The 25,642-nt window shown below is 39.1% G+C and overlaps 2 protein-coding genes across 4 annotated transcripts in view; one reads left to right on the top strand and one right to left on the bottom strand.

The window, feature by feature from the left end:
• The first annotated feature begins 1,028 nt into the window (after nucleotides 1–1,028).
• On the top strand, nucleotides 1,029–6,458 carry isl2a (ISL LIM homeobox 2a). The gene is made up of 6 exons (XM_088996266.1): nucleotides 1,029–1,231; nucleotides 1,481–1,670; nucleotides 1,801–2,060; nucleotides 2,756–3,042; nucleotides 4,517–4,684; nucleotides 5,617–6,458. Exons 1-6 carry the CDS (start codon nucleotides 1,174–1,176, stop codon nucleotides 5,731–5,733), a joined length of 1,080 nt encoding a protein of 359 aa, XP_088852392.1. The 5' UTR covers nucleotides 1,029–1,173; the 3' UTR covers nucleotides 5,734–6,458.
• A 966-nt stretch (nucleotides 6,459–7,424) lies between these two features.
• scaper (S-phase cyclin A-associated protein in the ER) overlaps nucleotides 7,425–25,642 on the bottom strand; it is a 69,687-nt gene continuing 51,469 nt past the window's right edge. For 2 of the 3 annotated variants that reach the window (XM_088997008.1, XM_088997011.1), the window contains exons 26-31: nucleotides 23,739–23,894; nucleotides 20,810–21,044; nucleotides 18,455–18,604; nucleotides 8,951–9,142; nucleotides 8,071–8,119; nucleotides 7,425–7,926 (exon numbers count right to left, since the gene is read on the bottom strand). In XM_088997008.1, coding sequence (XP_088853134.1) covers nucleotides 7,826–7,926; nucleotides 8,071–8,119; nucleotides 8,951–9,142; nucleotides 18,455–18,604; nucleotides 20,810–21,044; nucleotides 23,739–23,894 — 883 coding nt within the window. In that variant the 3' untranslated portion in view covers nucleotides 7,425–7,825. The remainder of the gene's footprint in view (nucleotides 7,927–8,070; nucleotides 8,120–8,950; nucleotides 9,143–18,454; nucleotides 18,605–20,809; nucleotides 21,045–23,738; nucleotides 23,895–25,642) is intronic. The other variant, XM_088997009.1, reaches the window with a different exon arrangement.

The raw sequence follows: 25,642 nt of genomic DNA, 5'->3' as shown, positions 1-25,642 counted from the left end.
CTAATAACTAGCATCTAGCATAAAATTAGCGAAACTAAAAAATTTTTAATAATAATAATAATAATAATAATAATAATAATAATAATAATAATAATAATAATAATAATAATAAAATAATAATAATAATAATAATACATTTCATTTATAAGCTCCTTTCAAAACTCTCAAGGTCACTTCATGTCACAGGATAAGTAGCTAGACAGCTAGATAGACTTGAGAAAAATTAACTTGTGTGACATGAATACTATTCAGACAATTTAGTAATTTAGAAATGTATTTTGATGTGGAATAAAATAACAGTCCAGGAAAATAAAAGAGCTTTCTATAAAATGTCGCATTTAAAATACATGACGCAAAGCAGATTTCTTTGAAGAAATCCAAGTTTAGTTAAAAAATATACGGAAGAATACGGAAGAGGATTAGGACCACTGGAGAAAAAAATAAGGTTGACAAGTCAAGACTTTAAAGTCAGAATTCTGAGAACAACGTGAGAATCTTGCCACCCATATTTTTTTCTTCAGTGGACCTAATCATCTTCCGTACGAGTACGAAAATCTCCCGATTTATGATTTCTGATGTATAGTTTTGTTGGAGCACTTTCCATCCAGTAGAGGGCCCTGTAGAGTCAATTTCAATGCGGTACACTGAATCACAAAACAATTCAGATTTTAGTTGTTTTGTTTGTTTTGACAGGTACACGTATAGTTTCATTTAAAAAATGAAATATCAAATTACAAATGTCATTAAAATATTAATGACCACAAGTCTTAAAAACGACAACAAATTAATGTTTTTTTTATATATTTCCCCCTTCTTCCAATTAATAAAACCTCAAAACAGCAAAAAATAATCATCTTAAATTAATGGAATGGAAAGTTAAAGTAAATATCGACCTTTGTAATAAGAACATGCACCTTGGAGTCCTGGGATTCCTTAAAAATCCCATAAATCGTTACTCCATCATGTCTCACAAGGGTTTTTTTTTGTTTGTTTTTTAAGGGCTTCTATAGGAGGGGAGTATTTTCATGTTGGCCCCCTTCTGCGCGTACGCACAGGTCCCATGTCTGCAACGTCACAGATTGAGGGTGCTTTGTTTTGTGCCCTCCTCTCGTGCGGCCAACACAAATTGAAGCATCCAGCCAGGGGACGGACGGGACGCTCTCTTCCTCCCGTATGGTGGACATCCTGTTCGATGCCTCTTTCTGGGATGATATGGGGGATCTTTCCAAAAGTAAGACTTGCAGTATTGTCTTTGTGTCACGTGGACTGATTTTTTTTTACCCCTTGTGCCTGAAGAATCGTCTAAAAATCTGCATTTGTTAATGAATCCGAAATAGTTACAATTTACACGAGATTCTTTTATTTATTTTTTTTAACCATAATGAGTTATGTAATCAATTCTGTAGATTTTCATCCAAAGTGATGATGTGATGTTGAGTGATATGCATGTTGGATCAATCCACGTGTCATATCCCTGCAGAAAAATCAGGAATTGCGATGTGCGTGGGTTGCGGGAGCCCCATCCAAGACCAGTACATCATGAGGGTGTCCCCGGACCTGGAGTGGCATGCAGCATGCCTCAAGTGCGCGGAGTGCAGCCAGTACCTAGACGAGAGCTGCACTTGCTTCGTCCGAGAAGGAAAAACTTATTGTAAAAGAGACTATGCCAGGTAGGATTTGATCTTCCGTCTTTTCTTGATGCACTATATATAATAAGTGCCTACAAACGCGCACCTGATGCGCGTTTGGTTGTCTGCTTCCAAAATGAAAACTTTACTCATATGGGTGACTTCATTTTAGGTTATTTGGGATAAAATGCGCAAAATGCAAGACGGGCTTCTGCAGCAGTGACTTGGTGATGAGAGCCCGTCAAAGTGTATATCACATGGAGTGTTTCCGGTGCTCCGTGTGCAGTCGACACCTCCTGCCCGGGGACGAGTTTGCAGTGCGGGACGACGAGCTGCTGTGTCGAGCCGATCATGCACTGTTGGTGGATAGAACCTCCGCGGAGAGCCCGCTAAGCCCCGGGAACCTTCACGCCAGACCCTTGCACATCTCTGGTCATTATTATTATTATTATTATTATTATCGTTATTATTATTATTATTATTATTAGTAGTAGTAGTAGTAGTAGTAGTAGTAGTAGTAGTAGTAGTAGTATTTTATTATTATTATTATTATTATTATATTATGTTATACTAAATTATAATTATATTATTTTGTTCTATTGTCATATTATGTTTTATTTTATTATATTGTACGATATGATATTACATTAGGTTATATTCTATCATATTACACTATATTAATTTATTATATTATATTATTATATTGTTACATTATGTTGTTATATGATATATTATCATATATTATATTCCATTATATTCTGTTATATGCTGTTATAATATATTGTTATATTATATTATATTATATTATATTATATATTCCATTGCGTTATGTTGTTATATATGCTATTATGTTCTATTCTATTATTTTATATGGTTATATTCTTCTTCTTTTCCTTTCAGCTATGTTATATTATAGTATACTATATTACGTTACGTTGTTATATAATATAAGCAGCAGCTGGGAGATTATTGAACGCACCTTGAGACGATTATCCTCGTTAAATTCGTAAAAATTATAGAACGTAACATACTTGGAAAAAAAAGGCCAACGTTGAATTTTGATAGTCCGATGTCATATTTTCTTCCGTTGTGACGCCTGCTTTTGTTGATTTTTTTTTTCACTTCAGATCCAGTTTCCGTTCGAAACGCACCTCATCACCGGAATCACATCCACAAGCAGACCGAGAAGACCACCCGCATCCGGACGGTGTTGAATGAGAAGCAGCTGCACACGTTGCGGACTTGCTACAACGCCAACCCGAGGCCTGACGCCTTGATGAAGGAGCAGTTGGTGGAGATGACCGGCCTGAGTCCCAGAGTCATCCGGGTCTGGTTTCAGAACAAACGCTGCAAGGACAAGAAGAAATCCATTCTGATGAAGCAATTGCAGCAGCAGCAACATTGCGACAAAACGGTCAGTTTAACGTCTTTATTTGAAGTTGAAATGAATGCGGTTTGGAATTTAAAGTTTGCGTTGTAAGGTAGAGCCTATTGAGAAAAAAAACACCATCGGCAAAAAAAATGGCCCGTGCAATAATAACGTTTCTTATGGAAATGTATACTTTTTATCGGATTTTGACCAACCAGATGCAACCTTAAATGTGCATCGCCACCCCCTCCAAAAAAGGGGCATTGCTAAAACTATATCACGTTAAAAATAACCGCCTATTAAACAAAAATCTAAGTCGTTACATTGAATTATCGAAGCATACTTTTGAATCTGCTTATTTTTGATGTATCTATACATTTTTTTAACATCACGTCAATAATATCATTTCTTTTGGTACATTTATTAAATATACAATGCAATACAATACATTCTAATTTATATAGTGGTTTCACAACAGCTGCAACACACAATAGTCAACACAATGCAAAATAATAAACACAACAGGAACATCAAGACATGAGACAATTGTGCAATCTTAAAGGACAACCGATGTCACTTTTTTTGTTTCCTAACTGACATCAGAAAAACGTTTTATAGCAACTAAAATACCCAAAACATGCAGTATGATATTTTTATTCCAATGGAAAACACCAATAAAAATGACTTAAAGTGTCCAAAATATGCAAAAAAATTGAGCTGCGAATTGGGTGTTTTCAGAAAGTCCCGCCCCCAGATCGTGACGTCACGCCAAGACGTCTTGCATTGCTGGAGAATCTTTCTTGGAAGGACTGCTACAATGTGTCTTTTTTTCCGGTCAGGGTCATTCCTTCAGTGACGTCACGTACGGACTCGTCACCAACTCAAAAACAAGACTTCCTGAAAATTCAGCGCGAGTCTTAAAACGTAAAATATAGCTATATGCGGTGGAATCGTTGTATAATACGCTCAATAGAAGTCATTTGAAGCCATTTTACAAATTATGGACACAACTTGTCCGGAGACATCGGTTGTCCTTTAAGGACTTTCCCAAATTTGATATCATATCACATTACCACGGTTTTCCATTATTGTGCAGCCTTGGTGCATATTCATTTCAGTTTGAAGCAAGAACGAGCATCTAAATGAATCAAGCCATGCCAATACTTTAATAATAATTGTTTGGTTCAATGTGACGAATAATATTTTAAATGAATGAGTAAAAATACTCACCTTTTGTTATATAAAAAGTCTCAACATTATTTCCTGATATGTTTGATTTTCTTTTTCATAATTTAGCGTGACTGTCATTTTAATTTCTCCCCTGGATATCAATACTGTATTTTCTTATGCATATTATTTTATATACTGTATATGAGAGTGTTAAAATATGCTGGACAGTTAAATACAATTTTCACTCTCCTCACCTTTCTACATTCTATTATTTTTATTACAGGCTAGAAATTGCATATTTTAGGAGCTTCTTCACGGACTTGTAAATGAATAAGGTTGTTGCATGCAGAATCTGCAGGGCCTGACAGGAACGCCCCTGGTGGCAGGCAGCCCTATCCGTCACGACAGCACCGTGCAGGGAAACTCAGTGGAAGTGCAAACCTACCAACCGCCGTGGAAAAGCCTCAGTGACTTCGCCCTGCAGAGCGACTTGGACCAGCCCAACTTCCAACAACTGGTAAGTAACGCAACTGGAAGAGCAAACCACGTGCATGTATTGAGACACTTTATTAGGTACACTAACGCCATCCAGGACCGAGGGATTTGACATCGTCATAGAAGTAATAATTAATCAGAAAGGGCAATACTAGGCTTTTTTTTGCAGACTGACCAACATTTGATAAACTACAGTGATATGAATGGAGTCAATTGAGCGTATTTGAATACAATTGAGTAAGTAGCATGTTAATCATATTTTATCAAATGCGTCACTCAGAAACAGCCGGGGTGCCTTTGTACAAATATCACGACAAACTACAACCAAAAGAATGAAGACATTGTTTTGTAAATTTTTTTTTTTCATTTTCAAGAAGGATTTTTATTATGTTATTCGCTTGTGAGCAATAAAAAAAAAAAAAAAAAAAAAAAAAACAAAACAAAGCGCCTTAAGCATTAAATCTACTGTCTACTATGACGATAGACACTTAGCAGTCACGAAAACGTTATTTGTGTAATTATATAATAATAATAATAATAATCATAATACATTTTATTTATAAGGCAAAATAATGACAGTAATAATAATAGAGAGGACTGGTGCTGAATTTACGAATATTCAGATGTAAATCGGGCTATGCTAGCCCGCCAGGCTAGTACAACTTAAAACATGTTGTTTTATCTTATTTTTAGTTCTGAATTAAAATAACATTGTCTACAAGTACTGTAAAATCGAAACATCACCGATATTTATTTGAACGTTTATTTATTCTAAAAAATAAGAACACCTTGACCTAGTCTAAGACTTTGATATTTCCCCTTCGTTAGCAATTCAAAGTATAAGTAATCTTCAGCTCGCTATTTTAAAACGGAAATAATAATAATATACATATATGTATCAATAAATATATATCTACAATCAATATCTAAATGTTATAAATACTCTTGTTTCAGATGTCTTTTTCCGAGTCGGGGTCATTGGGGAACTCTTCGGCCAGTGACGTCACATCTCTCTCGTCTCAACTTCCTGATACGCCGAACAGCATGGTACCGAGTCCCGCGGACACGTGAGGAGGTTGATCGCGGGCCGCCAAATACGCAATTAAAGACTTCATCGAGAACAAAACAATCATCAAATGCTGCTGTTGGATTTACTCGAGAGGATATTAAACAATCCTTACTTTTTGGGTGGTTCAAAGGCACTACGGAAGAGGATACGACTTGTGGGATTCGAACGTGTGGACAATCTGTCACTGCGGAAGCCAGAATACACCAATGTGTGGATATGCACGACGTCGCTCTGTTATCTCCGCAGAAAAATAAGTTATTATTTATTGTTATTACAACACAGCAAATATTACCAATAAAACGATGGTTTAATTCGTTGCTTATTTGCGTGTTAATTTATTTGTTCAGCTTGGAGACTGTTTCTAATAACAACGAGTCGTATCTTAAATGCTATTTGTGTGGCATTTGTCAAATTGGACGTACTAACTTGTTTGGTTCTTATGTCCGGAGGAACGAGGGGAGACGACTTGCTTTGACCACTGTCTTTACTTTATTGAACCGCCTGTTGATCAATTTGCTGGATTGTTGTCACCGTTGCTTTACGACAGTGTCGCAACGTTATGTAGCAGTGCGACATATGGCACATGCTTGACGAGATGTTCCCTTTAGTAATGAAATCGTAGAAGAAAAAAATTGATAGAGCACCCGGAACAAGTTGGGTATCAAATACAAAAGTTGGTGAAAGTAAACAAAAATAAATCGGTTTTAAAATGTTTTCATCTGATATAAACGAGCATAAAAAACTTTGTTCTTGAAATTCTTCTGTCTTGATTCTAAATGGCTACAGTCCAGACAGACGACAGTCTTATCTGCATCTGGCATCACCTGCCAACAGTCCACTAACAGGGGCCACAACACACGGGGTCGATGAGGGGGTGCTAGTTTAAGAAAAAAAGTGGGGCAGGGGGTTTACTTCACACTGCCCGAGGACGTATCTTGGCGTGTCCTGAGTTTATTTTTCTTCCAGTAGGAATGCCGCACGGCAAATAGCCGCTGGACAAGAGGGAGCAAGCGGGTCAAGCCGGGCTTGACACAAGACACCTTCACAATTTGTTTGGGAGGATCTGCTTTTATCAGTGCCAGGAAACGGACACTCATTGAGGGGTCAGCGCGCGTAAAGATCAGCGTGTCGTGAACGGGTCTGCAAGTCTGTGGAACTTTTAAAGAAAAAGGGCTCGAGGACATTTATGGACGTTAACTGGGGGAAATAAAAGCATCGTTTATTATTTAAATGAGGTCGATTTAATCAACTTGTGAATTTGGTCTTACAAGTGGAGAAGTGAAGCAAGGAAACAATTGCTGTGAAATTCAAATTCTGATTTTCTGTGCAAAATACCATATGTAGCTGTAAATGAGTTACAAAAATGAATTTTAATTCGCCAAATATAATTTTGACTTGGGAAAAACGATAATTTGCTTTACCATCGAGCACAGCAGGTTTCAGATGGTTTTAACATTTTTGTTAATATGTCATGTCTATATTAGATGTGTTATTGTGACAGCATTATTATTTTTATTCCGGTAATTGATTTTGTATATTTGGAATCTGGGTGTCAAATAAATAAATTGAGAAAAGCTTGCTTTCATTATTGCTGAAACAAAAAAAAAAATCAACAATTGTTAATTTAACTCACACGATGTTTTGACGGAGTGACTATATTTACGGATAGTGAAAGAAAAGATGGCAATTGAGCAAAAAAAACAACTTTTATTACACACATTTATAGAAACTATGACACATTCACAAATATATTTAACCTGAACAGTAATCGATCATTAAATTAACATTTTTTGCCTTCTTAAGGAAGAAAACGAAAATGTTGCCAGCTAGGAAAAAAACATTATAAACAGGAAGTAGTGGATGTCATGACTGACTACAAAATAGGACAAATGTAATAAATAAATTAAAAATGTACGTTTCCAGAACAGAAACAAACTTTTGTTGCTCTTAAACCAACAAGATATTTGGTGCAAATTCCTCATCAGTTTGCTGTCGCGGCAGGTGCAGCAACACAGAACAAGGCTTTCACTTTTTTTGTAACATTTGAAAGTTGTTTTTTTGTCAATGGTGCTTTTCATTCGGGTGGCAGTCTTGTCACTCGTCCTCCTTTTTGAGGAAAAACTGCAGCGCCGAGTCCCACTGGTCTCGAGGGAAGCGATTGGGCAACTCGTAGTAATCCAGATGCTCAAGTGCTGCTGAATGCGGGAGATGACATACACATTTCACTGATTGTTTTGCATTTGTGACAGTTAAATATTGTTTTTCATACAGATATCAACTGTCATGATGACCCAGAGTGACGAAAATGAAGTCAAAAGTGTTGCCTGTGTGACACTTACCATTCGGTTTTGCTTTACTGTCGCACTGTTTCTCGTTTGAAGAACAATCCTGTAGATGAATGCAGAAGTCAACATTAGCAACGATGATTTGAGCAATTTCTAATAATTTCTTTTATTCACGTTGAATTTATAGTACTCCATGTTTTATGTTCAGAAGAATATACTGTACTGTAAATAAAGCCATTTCAAGGACAACCGAGGCCTCCGGACAAGTTGTGTCCATAATTTGTAAAATCGCCTCAAATGACTTCTACTAAGCGTATTTTACAAAGATCCCACGGAATATAGCTATATTTTACGTTTTAAGACTCGCACTGAATATTCATGAAGTCTTGTTTTAGAGTTGATGACGATCCCCATGTGACGTCACGTTTGGACCGCCCCTGACCGAGAAAGCGACATACAATGCATTTTGGGTACTTTGTTTGGTCTGAAAACTTCATGCTGATCCGTGTTGATGGCGAAATTAGAAGGAAAACACATAACTAACGCAATGGTGAATCGTTGTGTGTTGCACCAAGACTACTATTTGATACTAGTTGACACAAATTCTCAGTAGACAAATCAGCCCATTTCCAACGGAGCTTGGGCGCCATCTTGTGCATTATCTGGGACGCTACATTGCAGACCAGACGCCTCAAAATGACACGGAATGACTTCTTTAATCGATTGCAAACATTTATGCTTTCCTCTTTAGAACTATTTGAATCATATTCATAACTGGATGAGAACCAAGAAAGCATCTTCTCCGAATCTGAAGCCATTGTTTTGATTGCTGTTTTGGGTATTTTAGATGCTATAAAACGTTTTTCTGATGTCAGTTAGGAAACCAAAAAATGGTGTCGGTTCTCCTTTAATGACTTGCAGCAGTGAGTTTTACCTGAATGAAAGTGGCGAGCAGGACGCAACTCATCTCTTGCTGCAGGATAACCTTGTTGGGCCCATTGTTGTAGCAAGCCGAAATAAGCGAGGGGAAGAGCACGCGGATGAGACGCGGGTGGCTGAAATATTGGAACGGGAGCTGGCACAGTTTCTGCAGCACGCTGGGCTGGCGGCCTGATTGTACGATCACCTGCAACACACAAATGCGGCCATGATGTGAACGCTTTTTACAATTGGATGAAAAAAAATTGAGAATGACAGAACATAATGAAATGGCATTATACATGCGCGGAGGTCAATATGAGGAGCAACATCCGGTTACTCATGTTTACAAGACTCCTAAACAAAAATAAAATAAATGAAAAATATTGTACAGTGATACCTTGGTTTACGAACCCCTTGGCTTTATGAACTTTTCGGTTTACGAATGTTACATTTATGAAAATTTTACCTTGGCATACAAACTATTTTTCGGGATACACACGGAGCTGCCACAATGAGTGATGTGTCGTTCGCGAACAAGCCGGTTCTTCTAACAAGAAAATGGTGGCCGACTGTCTTCGGTTAAAGCCACGTGATTGGTCAAGAACACAGCAGTGAGTGGGCGTGGGTTACAGACAGCAAGAGAGTGAGGCCGTTCTCCCAAAAACAAAATGGCTTCTTCGGTTAAAGCCATGTGATTGGTCAAGAACACAGCGGTGGGGGTGGCGGTGGGGGGGGGGTTAAACATTAAAGAGACAGGCTGACGACAGAGTGAGAAAACACACACACACACACACACACACACACACACACACACACACACACACACACACACACACACACACACACACACACACACACACACACACATGAAAGGAATATGACAGAGCTTGAAACAAAAAAAAAGTGGAAAAAAACTACAGTGAAATGGTGAGAAAATGGATAGAAAACAGTGACATTTGGACTCGTTTCAACTTTGATAGTTCAAAAACAGTGTAGACTCCACAAATAACCTGCACAAGCCATCTGTACACTTGATGCAAAAAGCTATCAACCAGCTAAACCGAACACAATTGATGAGGAACTAGATACAATTATCACAGAGAAAGCACCTCCAAGGGATCATTTCTCAAGATGGCGAAAGAAGAAGGCTACGTTCCTCATCAAGTGTTTAATGCTGGGGAAACCGGCCACTCCATTCCATCAAGCCATCAACGACCATCACCAAGTTAAATAAAACAACTATTATCTAGTACAGTTTATTTCTTTAATTATAATACCATAGCACATTTACCATGTGTAAAATAAGGTATATTTTGTGTAGTTTTAAGGCTTAGAAAATGAAAAAGTAGAAAAGTATGTTTTATGGGGACCTGGGAACGCATTATTCTCATTTTAATGGTTTCCTATGGGAAATTATTTTTTGGGATACACACTTTTCGCCTTGCACACTCTGTCTGGAAACCAATTAAGTTCGTAAACCGAGGTATCACTGTACATTGCTCCTTTGATCACGCCGCGGCCAGTTTGAGCAGAAGCATAAACAACGTGATAATTCATCACATTTATCAGCTCAAGGTGAAGCGTTTCAAACAACAGTCTTTTTCTTATCGCCGTTTGTTTACAGAAGTGGTGGCAGGAAGCGTCAATACGCCAAAAGGTGTCATAACAAGTGTCATGTTTGATGTGAGGAGCATGTCATCAGTTGACAAGCGGCTGTTGTCAACTTGGGAAGTTTGGGTTATGTCATAATAATACTCATACTAATACTAATACATTTCATTTGTAAGCGCCTTTCAAAACTCTCAAGGACACTTTAAAGTCACAGGATATTTTTTCTGCGGGTGAGCAGCGGCAGCCACACGCGCCAACGTTCACTCAACCCGGAAGTAACTCAAATAGGTAGAAAGCTAGCTAGCTAGATAATAGATACAGTAATAACCGCTTTGCTTCCAGAGTGATTTGGAGAATGGCAGTGTGTTAATGACTTCATTTGAAATAATGTTGTGTAATGTTGACTTTTATAGCAAAAAAAAAAATAAAAATAAAAAAATAAAATAAAAAACTATATATTTTGAATACAAGACTACCTTTAACTCATTCACTGCCATTCCCGATTTTATTCAGGAATTATAAATATGACGTAAAGCGCTATTCCCGAATTTGTTCTTTCTTGTTTGGGTGCCGATAAAGTGCTGGCCATGGACCCCTGGTAATGTTTTTTTTCCCCTTCCACAAAGGGTCAGCATTTCCCCTTTTTCATGTTAGCCCTTTGTTCCAGAAGTTAAAGCGCTATATAAACCAATATGTATGTATTGCATTGTATTTTGGACAGCCACCCTCATTTCAAGCTCATATAACTCCAGACCCATATCATTTAGGAATTAACTCTGACGAAAGAAGAGAGTCTAAGGTTTTTTACGCTGCATTGAATGTTTATGTAGTCCTAAAACTCAAAATTCTGTGGGTCCTGGAATTCAAGTGACAATGACAAAAACCCTGGCACTGGAGTGGACACATACAGTAAAGTCTCGTTATATCGATATTCAAGGGAGTCCGAAAAAATATCGATATAACCGGGACTATCGATATATCCGACCCTGTTTGCATGTAATTTTCTCAGTGCGTGCATAGAAATAGTATCGATATAACCGGGACTATCGATATATCCGATATCGATATAACGAGACTTTACTGTATTTGCACATTGTCTGGCAGTGAATAGCTATTAGCTATGTAGCTAGCTATCTAGTAAATGTATTATTATTATTATTATATAGCTATCTATCTAGCTCGATAGCTATTTTAGGATTGAATGACTGTTTTTGTGTTGTCACATTATTTGTCATTTAGTTTCTTTGTTGTTGTTTTGACTCAAAATGGCGCCGCGAGAGTGGCTGCCTTTACAGCAGGTCCTGTATATTAATAATTTAGTTCTGGTTATATTGTTCTTTTAATTATAAAGTGTCCTTGGGTGTTCTGAAAGGCCCTTGGAAATTAAATGTATTATTATTATTTATTTCTTCCTTTCCTTTCCTCTTCCTTTCATCACTTTGCTGCTAAATTTCTCCACTGCGAGACTAATAAAGGCTAATCCAATCCAGCCCAAGCCAATCTGATTTAATTGGGGGACATTTTTACACCTTTAGCCCTGTTGGAAAGCGGATTTTAGGTTTGTCTGAACTCTGAGACTGTCAGCATTATTTCAAAGCGGGATTATCATCAAGGTGATCTGGAATAAAATGGCAGCATCCAAGATAGTTATTCGTTTTATTGAGTAAACATATGGCTCAGTGGGCTTTCTTTCCTCCTTCCCTCAGACAAGCTGACAATTAACCCTAAAGTCAAGTTGGAGTGTCTATGTCAATGTCTGCATTGCTGGAATTCTCTTATCTAAAAGAGTAGTTTACATAGGAGTTGACGAGTGTCTGGATAAACAGTCGTAAACAGTTATTTGGTCAACTTGGCTTTGTTTGTTGTTGATGTTTGGTTTTTTTTTTTGTGGCGCTGCTCTGTGGTCTTATCAGTAATCCACTAAACATTACATACATGTACGGCTCTTGTTCCTGTTGAGTCGTTAGGGGGTTGTCTAGACAGATTAATGTTAAAGATTGTTTGTACTTCTTTTTTTTTATATGACGTCAGTCATCAGATTCCAGCGATCGTGCGCATGCAACGTAGACATGGCTGTTTATTAATGAATACGCACAATATGGCACAAAGTCAAGTATATCTCAAAAATTAAAGTGCTTTCTCCTACCCCCGAGAGACATTTAAAATTTTGATTGACGCTGTGAATAGAAATCATTTGGCAAATGGTGATTGTAGTTGCGGTGTACATGTTTAACTAAGTTTCCACTTCTATCCCCCAAAAAGTCTGTGCACGTTCCACAACATTAACTTTAAGACATTCTTTGTTGTCATTGTTGACGGTGAGGAAGTTATGTCATGGAAGCGTCATAAAAAGTATCACTGTTTAAAAAAATGCCAGGTCTCGGAGCTTAAGAAAGAATAGAGCAGCAAAGCTGTTTAGTTTGGGTCACCTCCCCCAAAGTCAGCGTTTTCACATGTGGCAGATAATGTCAGGCTTCATTCAATCTGCGGCTGCTCAGACTCAAATATGGGAAAAGGCACGTCAAAGTTTCATATCCGATTTAAAGCGGATTCCCATTGGAAATAAAACCGTCATCATCGTGACCTCAAACCCTCTCAACTGTCATTCAAGTGTCATTCAAGTTCACCCCTGTTAATAAAATAAGAAAAGTTTCCATTTTAATCTTAACTCATTCACTGCCAGACGTGCAAAAATGTGTCCACTCCTGTGCCAGGGTTATTGTCATTGTCACTCGAATCCCAGGACCAACAGAGTTTTAGGACTACATTAACATTCAATGCAGCGTAAGAAACCTTAGACTCTCTTCTTTCATCAGAAAAAAAGAGTTAATTCCTTATATGGGTTTGGAGTTACATATATGAGCTTGAAATGAGGGCGGCTGTCCAAAATACAACGCATATTGGTTTATATAGCGCTTTAAAGGAAAAAAAAAAAACTTCAAGGGCAACTGACACCATTTTTTTGTTTCATAACTGACATCAGAAAAACGTTTTATCGCATCTAAAATACCCAAAACATGCCAGCTGATATTTTTAGTCAAATGCAAAACACAACTAAAAATGAGTTAAAGTGTCCCAAAACTACTTCAAAATGACCTCGGACATGGCGAGTTTCAGAAGGTGCCGCCCCCTTGTTCATGACATCACGCCAATACGTCTTGCTTTGCTCTCGAATCAAAACAATGGCTTCAGATTCGGAGAAGATGCTTTCTTGTTACTCATCCAGTTATGAATATGATTCAAATATTCCTGAAGAGGAAAGCATAAATGTTTGCAATTGATTAAAGAAGTCCTTCCGTGTCATTTTGAGGTGTCTGGACTGCAATGTAGCGTCCCAGAAAATGCACAAGATGGCCCTCAAGCTCCGCTGGAAATGGGCTGATTTGTCTGCTGGGAATTTGTGTCAACTAGTATCAAATAGTAGTCTTGGTGCAACACACAACGATTCACCATCGCGTTGTTTATGTTTTTCCTTCTAATTTCGCCATCAACACGAAGTTTTCAGACCAAACAAAGTACCCAAAATGCATTGTGTCTCACTTTCTCGGTCAGGGGCGTTCTTGACCGAGAAGTGAATGAGTTAAGACCTACGTCAACGTCTTCCAATGATATTTCTGCCAGTTCAAATATTGCACAGTTCAGCATACTACCGACTGCTGTCAGGCTTCACAATTCCCAATGATCACATGTGAAAAAAAAAAAAAAAAAAAAAAAAAACTGGACACTTGTAAATATGGGTTGTTGCAAAATATCTAAATGCATTTCTTGATTCTGCACTATGTACAGTCTTGTTTATAGAACGGTTTTTGCACATCTACATTTGCACAGTATACAGTTGACATTTTTTTTTTGTTATGCTTAGAATATCTTGTTTTCTATCCTTTCACTCCCACCCCAACCCCATCCCTCTTCAATTGCTGCTGTGGACTGCAAATTTCCCTATTGCGGGACGAATAAAGGTATTCTGATTCTGATAGTGAAAGATTCACAAATAAATCCCATGGGAGATGATGTGTGCAATATTTCTAAACCGGACAAGAGGATGTGCAATTTTAATGTTCAGAATTCATATAATAAATTTGGATTCGCAAGCTTTCCATAATTGCATATAATGAAACATATGGCAACATGGCTCAGTGGCCCACGATGAGCAAGCCTACATATGTTTGCGCCCGCAATGGCTTTTTGTCTGACAAAGTGAATTATTCATGCCCCTTAAGCAGGAGGGCAGGAGTGTTCAGGGAGAGGGGGTGATGTATCAGGACGTATGCTTCAAAGTTGCGCTTTTTATGAGCGGCTTTATTCCTAGAGCGCACATATAAACAAAAGCCGGTGTTCCGACATTGAATAAGTAAGCGAAGGCGAGCTCTTTTGTGCTGTGCCAGTGCTTACATTAGCCGGAAAAAAAAGCTCAGCCTCAAGCTGCCCTCAATATTCTTCTCGACGTCATCCATCTCGGTGCGGAACTCAATGGATGCGTTCCCACAACGGGGGCCGCTGGCAATGCTCATCACCCCCCCCCCCCCCCCTCCCGCCCCGTTTGTGTGGGAAATTGGGAACTCATCGACCTTCGAGTCCAAAGATTCAAACAAGTTATTCGTTCTCATAAGCTTTTTCGCAGAGATCGCATATTAACAATATTACTGTACAGTGATATACCTCAGTTTACGAACACTTTAGCTCACAAACGTTTCACTTTACAAACATTAAATTCGCGAGAATATAATCTTGACATATGAAATAGTTTTCGGCGGATGAACACCAAAACACAGGGTCGAACAGCGCCACAGTGGCTGGCGGACTAGTTTTCGTTACCACCTTTCTTTTGAGTGCAGACGTTTGTTATCGAGTGGAGTACTTTTGCTATTATGGGACCGAAAAAGACCCTATCACAAGCTAGTGATTAGCGTAAGAAGACAAAGAAAATTACGATTGAGCAGTGGAAGGAGATAATGTTGGCTGGCGGACTAGTATTCGTCACCCAGTGGTTTGTTACCGAGTGGAGTACATTTGCTATTATGGGACTGATAAATACCCCACCACATGCTCGTGTTAAGACGAAGAGGACACAGAAAATTACGGATGAGCATAAGAAGGAGATCATCAAAAAACCCGAACGAGGTGTGCGTTTGTGTGACTTAGCGTCCCAGTACACTAAATCGACCATTGCTACGTGTGGCTAAGGGTGTTTCTGTGTTGTTTAAGCAACGTTCTCAAGCAATAGAAGAGGTTGAAAAACTTCTGTTGATTGGATTACCGAAAAGCAGCTAGCAGGGGACAATGTGAGTGAGAAAGCATGGCAACTTCACTCAGACATCATCAAGAGGCAACTACATCAATGACCATCACAAAGGTAAATAAAACAACTTTATTACATAGTACAGTTTGTTTCTTTAATTACAATACAATAGGACATTTATTCTACATAAAATAAGGTATATTTTGTGTTGTTTTAAGGCTTATTTAGCAGAAATGTATCTTTTATGGGGACCTGGGAACGGATTATTTTCATTTTTAATGGTTTCTTATGGGAAATAAATGTTTGGCAGACAAACTTTTCGCCCTATACACACACTTTCTGGAAACCAATTAAGTTCGTAAACTGAGGTATCACCGTATACTAAATTAGAAACTCATTTTTCTTTCGCGAATAGGCTGTGTGGGTTAACGACTTGATGCGCATACTGAGACAAATAACCCGTTCGTCACATTATTGAATCATAGCCCCCTCATTCGACGATTCAATACGAAATGTAAATTGCCCTTCAGATTCTGTACATTACAATAATTAAAAGGGATAAGATGGCAGGATACCCTGAGTGCGGTACAGTGGTGGGGGGATTGTTTTAATTCCAAGTGAAAGATCTCACTAATTAGAATCGGTAATCTGGCTATAAATTGCTAGAAGGACATCAATGAAGTGTCAGAGGTTAAAGGCTGCTGTCTGGGACAGGCAGATTTAACACAATCAGAGGGCAACCAAGTGTAGCTGATCAGGAGGCGGGATGACGGGACATGCATGACGGCCAATTATACGGCGGCCAGATCTGCCCGTGCACGTTGCTGTATCCTAAGTAGATATAAAGCAGGAGTGGGATGGATGGGTTTTCTCGGTGGGGCGGCAGATGCTACAGGTGAGGAGTTTGCCATGAATTCAGTCGGAAAACAGGTGCATTTTGGTAACAGGTAAAATATATCTACTGTATTTTCTGGTGTACAAGGCGCACCCAAACGCTTTCATTTTCTTCAAAAGATGATTTCCCCCTGTAGAATAAATTGTGCGTAATCCCAGCCTATACAGTATTAATAATAATACATTTCATTTATAAGCGCCTGTGGCTTTTTCCATATACAGGTAACACAGGGGGAGTGTCCATGACGCAGAGGCGGGTGGGCGTCGGCGCTCGGGTCGAGGGTTCCTCCGACGCCGGCCAGAGTGAAAGCCGAAGCGGGTCGGCCGTCGCCGCTCTGGGTCGGCGGGACCAGAATGCCGCGTTGCCCCCCCCCCCCCCCCCCTCCATACCCCGCGCCTCTTTGAGACTTTTTTCCTTCGGCATCTGCCGAAGTCCGAGCGTGTGTGTTGGGCGACCTCTTCTGGCTTCTCCGTTAGCAGGGAGAGCGATTATTTTAACATTGCGTATGCGTGGGAAGCCGTGCGTATTTGGGTCAGCAGAATGACGCAGTAATAAAAATCGATAATACGAAATATAAAATGATAAAAACAGTAAAAGTTATAAGGTTTATAATTTAACTGTAAGCAGTTTGGTATATAATAGTATTCAATAAAAAACTATTCTGTCGTAAAAACCTTGCGTCGGCCATTTTCAATGCTTTTCGATTTACGACCGTTTGACTTACGACCGTTTTGTCGGAACAGAACCCGGTCGTAACTCGGATGTTACCTGTAGAAGGCGGACTGCATTATAAAATGCAAAGCCAGCTTTTGCAAAAAACAAAAATTAAGGCTTTTAGGTGTGCCTTACAGTGCAGAAAATACGGTACACAGAAGCCTGGATACGAGTACTGTAATATTTAAAATTCTATTTTTGAGCAACTTGTTGAAATTACCGTATTTTACGGTGTATAAAACTCACCCAAAATCCTTTATTTTCATGATGATCCTGTGCCTAATATTGAGCCACAACATTAGTTAATCACAGACTGATCCATACAATGGAGTATTGTATTTTCCGGTGTATAAGGCGGTAGTTGTTACGAGACCTATTGTGGCTCAATATTACTTCACATACAGGGCGTACCAGTGCATTAGGTCATCTTTTGAAGAAAACCAAGGCTTTTGGGTATGCCTTATACACCGGAAAATACCTTAACCCATTTACGTCGAGTGTGTTCATATGAACACAGATAAATTCCTTTTCAAATGCATTAATGTTGTTTCTTGCCACATTAATTATTGTTATAATTATATATAATTATATTATTGTTAATTATATACTCCGTTTGAACCCATTTGATACAGTTTTGATTTTATTTGGATATTTTGTTTAATGAATTTATCTGTGTTTATGTAAACACGCTCGGCGTAAATGGGTTCATTTCAACAAGTTGCTCAAAATGTATATATTTGTTTCAATTATTGCACACTTAATACACAGAACGCTAACCAGATCATTATTGTCACTTGCAAAGTTGCAGATCCAACACAGGACGAATTAAAAATAAATAAAATGAGATGAGGAAATAATGAGAAGCTCTCTGCAGGATAAAATGGAGCAGCTCTGCAAACTACCATCAAAAATGATCTACTCAATCAAACCAAACTTATACAGGCGAAACTTTTGCTATAGCTGATCTTGGATCTCATCTGTTGTGCAGGTGGTCATAACATTGTAGCCAGTGAGTATTTTTGGGAGATAAATGCATGTACAATCGAGAGCTCATTTACCTGGTTGTCCGGGTGATTGACAGTAAAGTATCCGACACAGATGATGACTTCGTGGAGCAGTTCTTCAGCCGAATGCTGGGTACAGTACCACAATAAAGAGCTGGCGATGTGACGGAAGGCGAGCGACAAGCCCTCGGCTCCTAGAACAGTCTGGGACAAGGCACGTGGTGTTAGTGCGCGACACGCTCACTTTACAGGAATTGCCTGTGACAAAGATTACAAAGCTCTCAAAGTAATAACAAAGCAAAGTCATAAAATATTTTATATGGGTTAGTCGTGGGAACGCGCTTGGTAGAAGGAGCGCAAGCGTGGCTATATGCTATAAAACATCACAAAACCAACGACGAAATAAGATGAGAGGCGCGGTTGGCTGACAGTATTTATCAAACATGTCAGTGTGACAGAGCACCAAAAGATCATCACGACTCCACTCAAGCGTTTAAGCACGGCAAAGACCATAAAGTGTATACCTTGACGATAAACATTGAAGACTTCACACCGATTGTTGGCTTCGTGAAAAAAAAAAAAAAAAAAAAACAACATTTGATAAAATGGAACGGACAAATCACAGTAGGTGTGTTTTATATTTGAAGAACGGGTGTATCCGCCAATGCCTTTAAACGATTGGCCTTGGTCACATGAGGATACACCAGTTTAGGTAGATACACTAGTAAGTTAGCTAGATAAAGTCGCAAACATGAGTAGTTAAGATGCACGTTTTTTATTACAGGTGATTATCATGCACCAAGCCCGCTCTGCTTAATATGTGTGTCAACCTTGCAAATATGACAATAAAGTCTGCAAACACCCCCGCCATCCCGAAAAAAAACCAACCCAAATCTTATCTTGCCTCCATTTCTAACACCTGATCTTTGTGAAGCAGAATTTGACGTAATGATGCAGAGCGTCCCCATCCAAAGATTAAAAAATAAATTACCGTATTTTCCAGAATATAAGGGGCGCAGGATTATAAGGCGCAGCTTCAATGAATTATATTTTTAAACTTGTCCATATATAAGATGCGCCGCATTATATCAACGAATGACATACCGTATTTTCCGGTGTGTAAGGCGCACCACGGTATAAGGCACACTCCCAACAAATAATGTATTTTAAAACTTTTTCCATATAAAAAGGCGCATTGGACTATAAGGCGCAACTTCAATGATGAAAAAAAGGTTTCCAAATATATATCAATATATAAAAGCTTTCCAGATATAAGGCACACCACATAAGGTGTGACAGTATAGGCTGGGGCTATGCACTACGGTACTTTGTTTAGGGGGGAGGCAAAGTTAGCTTTTGAACATTTTTAAATAATAATAAAATAATAATAAAAACAATAATAATAATAATAATAATAATAATAATAATAATAATAATAATAATAATAATAATAATAATAATAATAATAATACATTTGATTTATAAGTGCCTTTAAAAGCTCTCAAGGTCACTTTACAATCACAAAACAGACACATAAATAAAACCACAGATAACATTCTAAATAGAAAGAGGAGATAAAACTATACAGAGAATGAAATTTTAAATAGGTGTGTTTTTGTGTTTTGAGATGGGATTTTAAACCTTTTAGGTGTGCCTTGTACAGGGGAAAATATGGTACACAGCAGCCTGGACATAAGTAGTGTAACATATGTGAGCGTCATTGTCACACATTGCCTCAAGATGGGACCAGGTCATTGAAGAGAAATAAGATCTGCACGATGACGCTGTTGCCTTCTCCCACTGAGGCTGTGTAGTGTACGGACAGCCCAGTTTACAGTGCTAATCCACTTGCGCTCCCTCCCAACCGACGACCCACCATCAATCCTTACAACAGACCCCAGGTCAGAGGTCATCCGTGTTTATGTCCACAGGTCGCTTTTGTCCCGAGGAGGGAAACTGCACTTTGAACAGACATCAAGACGGGAGGTGGCGTCAATCGTATCAAGTTTACGGATTCATTTGATCGGGGAAAGATAAATATTTGTGGTTGTCTGTGGTTAAGTGCTGATATTGTTTATAATGATAACTGAGTTAGGATCCTGCATGATCCTTTCTTCAATTCTGGATTTTTATAGAATCAATGAAAAGTTGATAAAAAGGTTTCTTCAGCAAACTAAAGTGACTTTAGTTTGCTGACGAAGCATCTTGGATAAGAAGCGAAACGTCCGACACCTTCAAAGAAGTACAGATGACGGCTGCAGGAACCTTTTCATCGATGGACCACTCCTGTCCGACTGAGAGCTGACAGAAGAATTTTATAGAATCTAATCACAACGCACATAAATTCAGCAACTGTTTTCTTTTTTTGATCGCAATGTTAATAGAGAACTAGACCATCACTGTGGATACCTGGAAGGCAGAGAGGTCAAGCAGGGCAAAACTGTTGAGGAAGCGGATGCCTTGCAAAGCCACTTGGATAACCCCTGGGCTGTAAGGTTCTTGACTCTGAGAGGAGGACTCCGGCGAGAAGCTGTGCAGTAGGATGGAATAGAGAGTGTGCACCACTCCCACTAGGTCTGTCGATTGCAGCAGGGCCGTTAGCCCAGTTGGGTCCTGACGTTTGTTGTCAAATATAGTGGACCCACTGAGGAGGAGGAGATGGGAAACACGTGGTTGATAACAGAAAGGAAGACTAATGAAGATAGACTAATAAAGATTAGAAAACTGAATCTCTAGGGTCACCCCTCACTTACAGCTTGTTAAAAAAACTCCATTTTAGACTGACAAGCTATGTTCCAAAATGCTTATTTTTCGCCTTTGGTTCTGTAAAATGAACATGTAATCGTATGTATTAAAATATTTTTAACTCATTCACTGCCAGACATGAGCAAAAATGTGTCCTCTCCAGTGCCAGGGTTTTTGTCATTGTCACTCACATTCCAGGACCCATAGAATATTGAGTTTTAGGATGACATAAACATTCAATGTAGTGTAAGAAAATGGAACTGTATAGTGCCACTTAGCAGTTTTTTTTGACGACGATACTAGTGCAGCGTGTTCTACCGGAAACAAATTCCTTGTGTGTTCTACATACTTGGCAATAAAGATGATTCTGATTCTGATTAGATTGCTTTCTTTCAGCAGGAAAAAAAAGAGTTAATTCCTAAATTATATGGGTCTGGAGTTATATGAGCTGGAAATGAGGGTGGCTGTCCAAAATGCAATGCAGTACATACTACATACATATTAGTTTATATAGCGCTTTAACAACAGCTGAAGCTGGAACAAAGCGCTAACATGGAAATATGGAATTGCTGCCCCCTTGAAAAAACATTGCCAGAGGCCATGGCCAGCACTTTATCGGCACTCAAACAAGAAAAAAAAACAAAACCCAAACAAATTTGGGAATGGCGCTCTATGTCCTATTTTCAATTCCCGAATAAATTCGTGAATGGCAGTTAAAAAGGTGGATTCATCAATGGAGGAAAAAATACTATCATACCATACCAAACATTAATCTGTAAACATTTAATATAAAACAATTGAGTTGAAATGACAGTGTATTTTACACCCAGACATCCTCCAAGCATTATCTATTTATTTTAAAATAAAACAAAATGCCGACAAATTAGGTGGTCTTTTCTGACCACCTCAAATTATTACTCCTATCGCAGCCGCCTTGATCTGCAGTCATGCACGATGGAGGGTGTGTGACCTCTGGTCAGAACCCACAGTACGTGCTGATACTTGATGTTAGCCAACAGACCCTGTGTGATATATGTTGCTACGCTAGAACACAACCTCCGAATGCCATTTTAATCCCCAGACACAGCAAATGGCGTGGGCTAAATATTCTAAATGGCCACTGAACATTCTTTTACATGACACTTAGGCGGCACAGCCAAGGCTGTTGGATTCTGTAGTGGGGAATGAGGTTCATGGGGAAAGCAGATTTTGTTTCACTCTCCCTGAAGCCATGACATTGCAGTACAGGGAAAAAAGATGACAAAAATATATAAAATATAGTTCAAAGCTACTCATCTATTTATATCCAGACTTTGTGTGCCACGTGATATACTCGTCGACATAGGAACCACCGTTTGTGTTTTACTATCAAGTGGGGGGAAAAAAGACTTACTTCTTACACCTGCTAATAACAAGAACATTCTGTTTCTTGTCACTAAAGAGAGGGAGTTATGGGGGAAAAAAAAAATCCAAAGTTAACTCATTCACCGCCATTCACAAATTTATTCGTGAATTGAAAATATGACATATAGCGCAAGTCCCGAATTTGTTCAGGTTTTGTTGTTGTCTTGTTTGGGTGCTGATAAAGCACTGGCCATGGCCTCTGGCAATGTTTTTTTTTCCTTTCCACAAGGTGGCAGCATTTCCCTTTTTCCATGTTAGCGCTTTGTTCCAGCTTCAGCTGTTGTTAAAGCGCTATATAAACCAATATGTATGTATTGCGTTGTATTTTGGACTGCCACCCTCATTACCAGCTCATATAATTCTAGAATTAGTCTTTTATTTGTACCAAATATGTAAAATTGATTAACTCAAACACTGTCATTCCCAAATTTATTCCGATATAGCGCTGGCCAGATCTCTGGCAATGTTTTTCCCTCCCATGAGTGGGCAGTATTTACCTTTTGTACAGCCACCCTCACTTTCAATGCAGATAACTCCTGACCCATATAATTTAGGAATTAACTATTTCTGATGAAAGAAGAACGTCTAAGGTTTCTAACGCTGTATTGAATGTTTATAAAGTCCTAAAACTCAATATTCTGTGGGTCCTGCCATTCGAGTGACAATGACAAAAACCCTGGCACTGGTGTGGGCACATTTTCGCACATCGTTTGGCAGTGAATGAGTTAATAATACTATTTGATATCAACATTTGGCATTGCAAAATGCATTCAGTTCATTCCCGCTAACATCAAAGCCCACCCGAGCTACTGAGGACAGTGTTGCTTTCAAGTGAAGAACTTTGGCGCTGATGTGCATTGGTGTGACTGTATGCTTAGCCTCTGTCAGCAACACCACTGAACCTCTCTTTAGGGGAGGTCAGCGTAGCACATGTGGGTGGGCTCCCCCCAAGCTGCAAGCTAAAGTTTATGGTGAGTGACAGAGAGCTGGGTGAAGTAGATGCCTATCTCTATCGGCAGTAACGACAGCTTAGTTAGCTGGCTGGAGGAAACGATCCACCGTCTGATTACTGAGGAACCAACCGTCTTTGTTTTAGGAACCACGGGAGAATTGAGAAGACGCTCGACTCTTGGTCATTCGAAATAAAATGTGACGTGTCTATCATGTTGGAGATATAGGACATCCTTACCGTCCAGTTATGACGTAGCATAGCTTACACATGCTGTATAACAAAGCTGAGGCTTGCTGGAGGAAAGCAGACATCTTGGGGTGCTCATCGACAGGGCTTTGGATGGATAAAAAGCAGCCATACAGCTTGTCAATCAAACCCATGTTCACCACATAGCTGCAAGTAACACAATGAGAAAGACGTGCACAGGTTAGTGGACAGTGTTCCTAAATGTTTACTCAAATGGAGCAAGGATGACTTAAAGGGCAACCGACATCAGTTTTTTTGTTTCCTAACTGACATTAGAAAAACATTTTATAGCATCTAAAATACCCAAAACACACAGTATGATATTTTTATTCAAATGCAAAACACCAATAAAAATGACTTAAAGTGTCCAAAATCTGCAAAAAAATTGAGCTGCGAATTGGGCATTTTCAGAAAGTCCTGCCCCCAGTTTGTGAAATCACGCCAAGACGTCTTGCATTGCTGCAGAATCAAAACAATGGCTTCAGATTCGGAGAATATGCTTTCTTGTTACACATCCAGTTATGAATATGATTCAAATGGTTCTGAAGAGGAAAACATACACGTTTGCAATCGATTAAAGAATTTATTCCGTGCCATTTTGAGGCAACATTGGGGGGAAATGTATCACCCAAAAAGAGGCAGAAAATGGCATCCAAACTCCTCTGAGGAATTAAACGGCCCGTTTCCACAGGCTGATAAATTCCTTCCATGGAGCTTGGTCGCCCTCTTCTGGCGGCTTTTTTTGTGCAACACGAGGTTTTCAGACCAAACAAGTACAGCAAAATACGACGTGATGGAAGGACTGCTACAGTGTCATTTTTTCAGTCAGGGGCGTTCCTTCAGTGATGTCACGTATAGACTCGTCAGCAACTCAAAAACAAGACTTCCTGAATATTCAGCGCGAGTCTTAAAACGTAAAATATAGCTATATGCGGTGGTGGAATCTTTGTAAAATACGCTCAGTAGAAGTCACTTGAAGCCATTTTACAAATTATGGACACAACTTGTCCGTAGACGTCGGTTGTCCTTTAATTGTTTCAGAAAACATTGTTTTCATTGTTTTCTTGTTTTGTTTAGATTAGATTAGCCTTCATTAGTCTCACATTGGAGAATTTACATTTTAAAGCAGCAAAGTGATGGAATGGAAGAGAAAAGGAAAGGAAGAAAAAAACAAAATACAGGGGCTGCTGTTAAGGCAGCCAGTCTCGCGGCGCCATCTTGAAGTCAAAACAACAAAAAACTGAAAACAAATCATGTGACAACACAAAGACATTCAATCCTCAGCACCTTCTATACCCTCTGTCATATGAAGCAGCTCTGGATGAAAGAGGAGAGCATCAACGCGTCCTTTTCACCAGTGGATCAGGGACGTCATGGTGAAATGTGCACGTGTGCTACGAGCTAGGTTTTGAAAGCAAACACAAAGCTGAAGCATCCATTGATGAAAAGAGTGTGTCTCACATCTCCTGTTCCACATAAATCCGCTTCAATTCCAAGCAGAGAAAGTTCCACAAACGCAGCAGTGCTCTGCGCCCAATTCCTAACTTTAATTCCATGACTGTGATATCTGTAATTTGACTTTGCCAATGGCCGGTCTCCTGCTCATGTTTTCCCCTGTGGTCCTTCGCCACAAATCACTCTGACTAGTGTCCTAAGAGGTCCCGTGTGCCTTCTTGGATTGGGGTCTCTGTATACTTACTTACCTGGGGTCTTCTTGCAGTTCCAGTATGCCTAAATATTTACGTTTGCATCACAACCTTTGACTCCTTGCGCAATTGTGACTCCAAGCGCTTAATTCCATGAATGGATCGATTCAATTAATCAAGTTGACAGATTTTTGGGGTATTCCAATGCTGCAAAACCAGAGTAGGGGAATTATTTGGTTGGATGAAGAA

This window comes from Hippocampus bargibanti, linkage group LG05, assembly GCF_051943395.1.
Source record: "Hippocampus bargibanti isolate YZ-2025 linkage group LG05, ASM5194339v1, whole genome shotgun sequence".
Lineage (NCBI taxonomy): Eukaryota > Metazoa > Chordata > Actinopteri > Syngnathiformes > Syngnathidae > Hippocampus > Hippocampus bargibanti.
This window is presented reverse-complemented; position numbering and strand designations above follow the sequence as displayed.

Coding starts and splice junctions, on each gene's coding strand:
- isl2a (XM_088996266.1), top strand. CDS start 1,174: ATGGTGGACATCCTGTTCGATGCCTCTTTCTGGGATGATATGGGGGAT. Junction 3,043..4,516: donor AGCAACATTGCGACAAAACG/GTCAGTTTAACG, acceptor TGTTGCATGCAG/AATCTGCAGGGCCTGACAGG. Junction 4,685..5,616: donor AGCCCAACTTCCAACAACTG/GTAAGTAACGCA, acceptor CTCTTGTTTCAG/ATGTCTTTTTCCGAGTCGGG.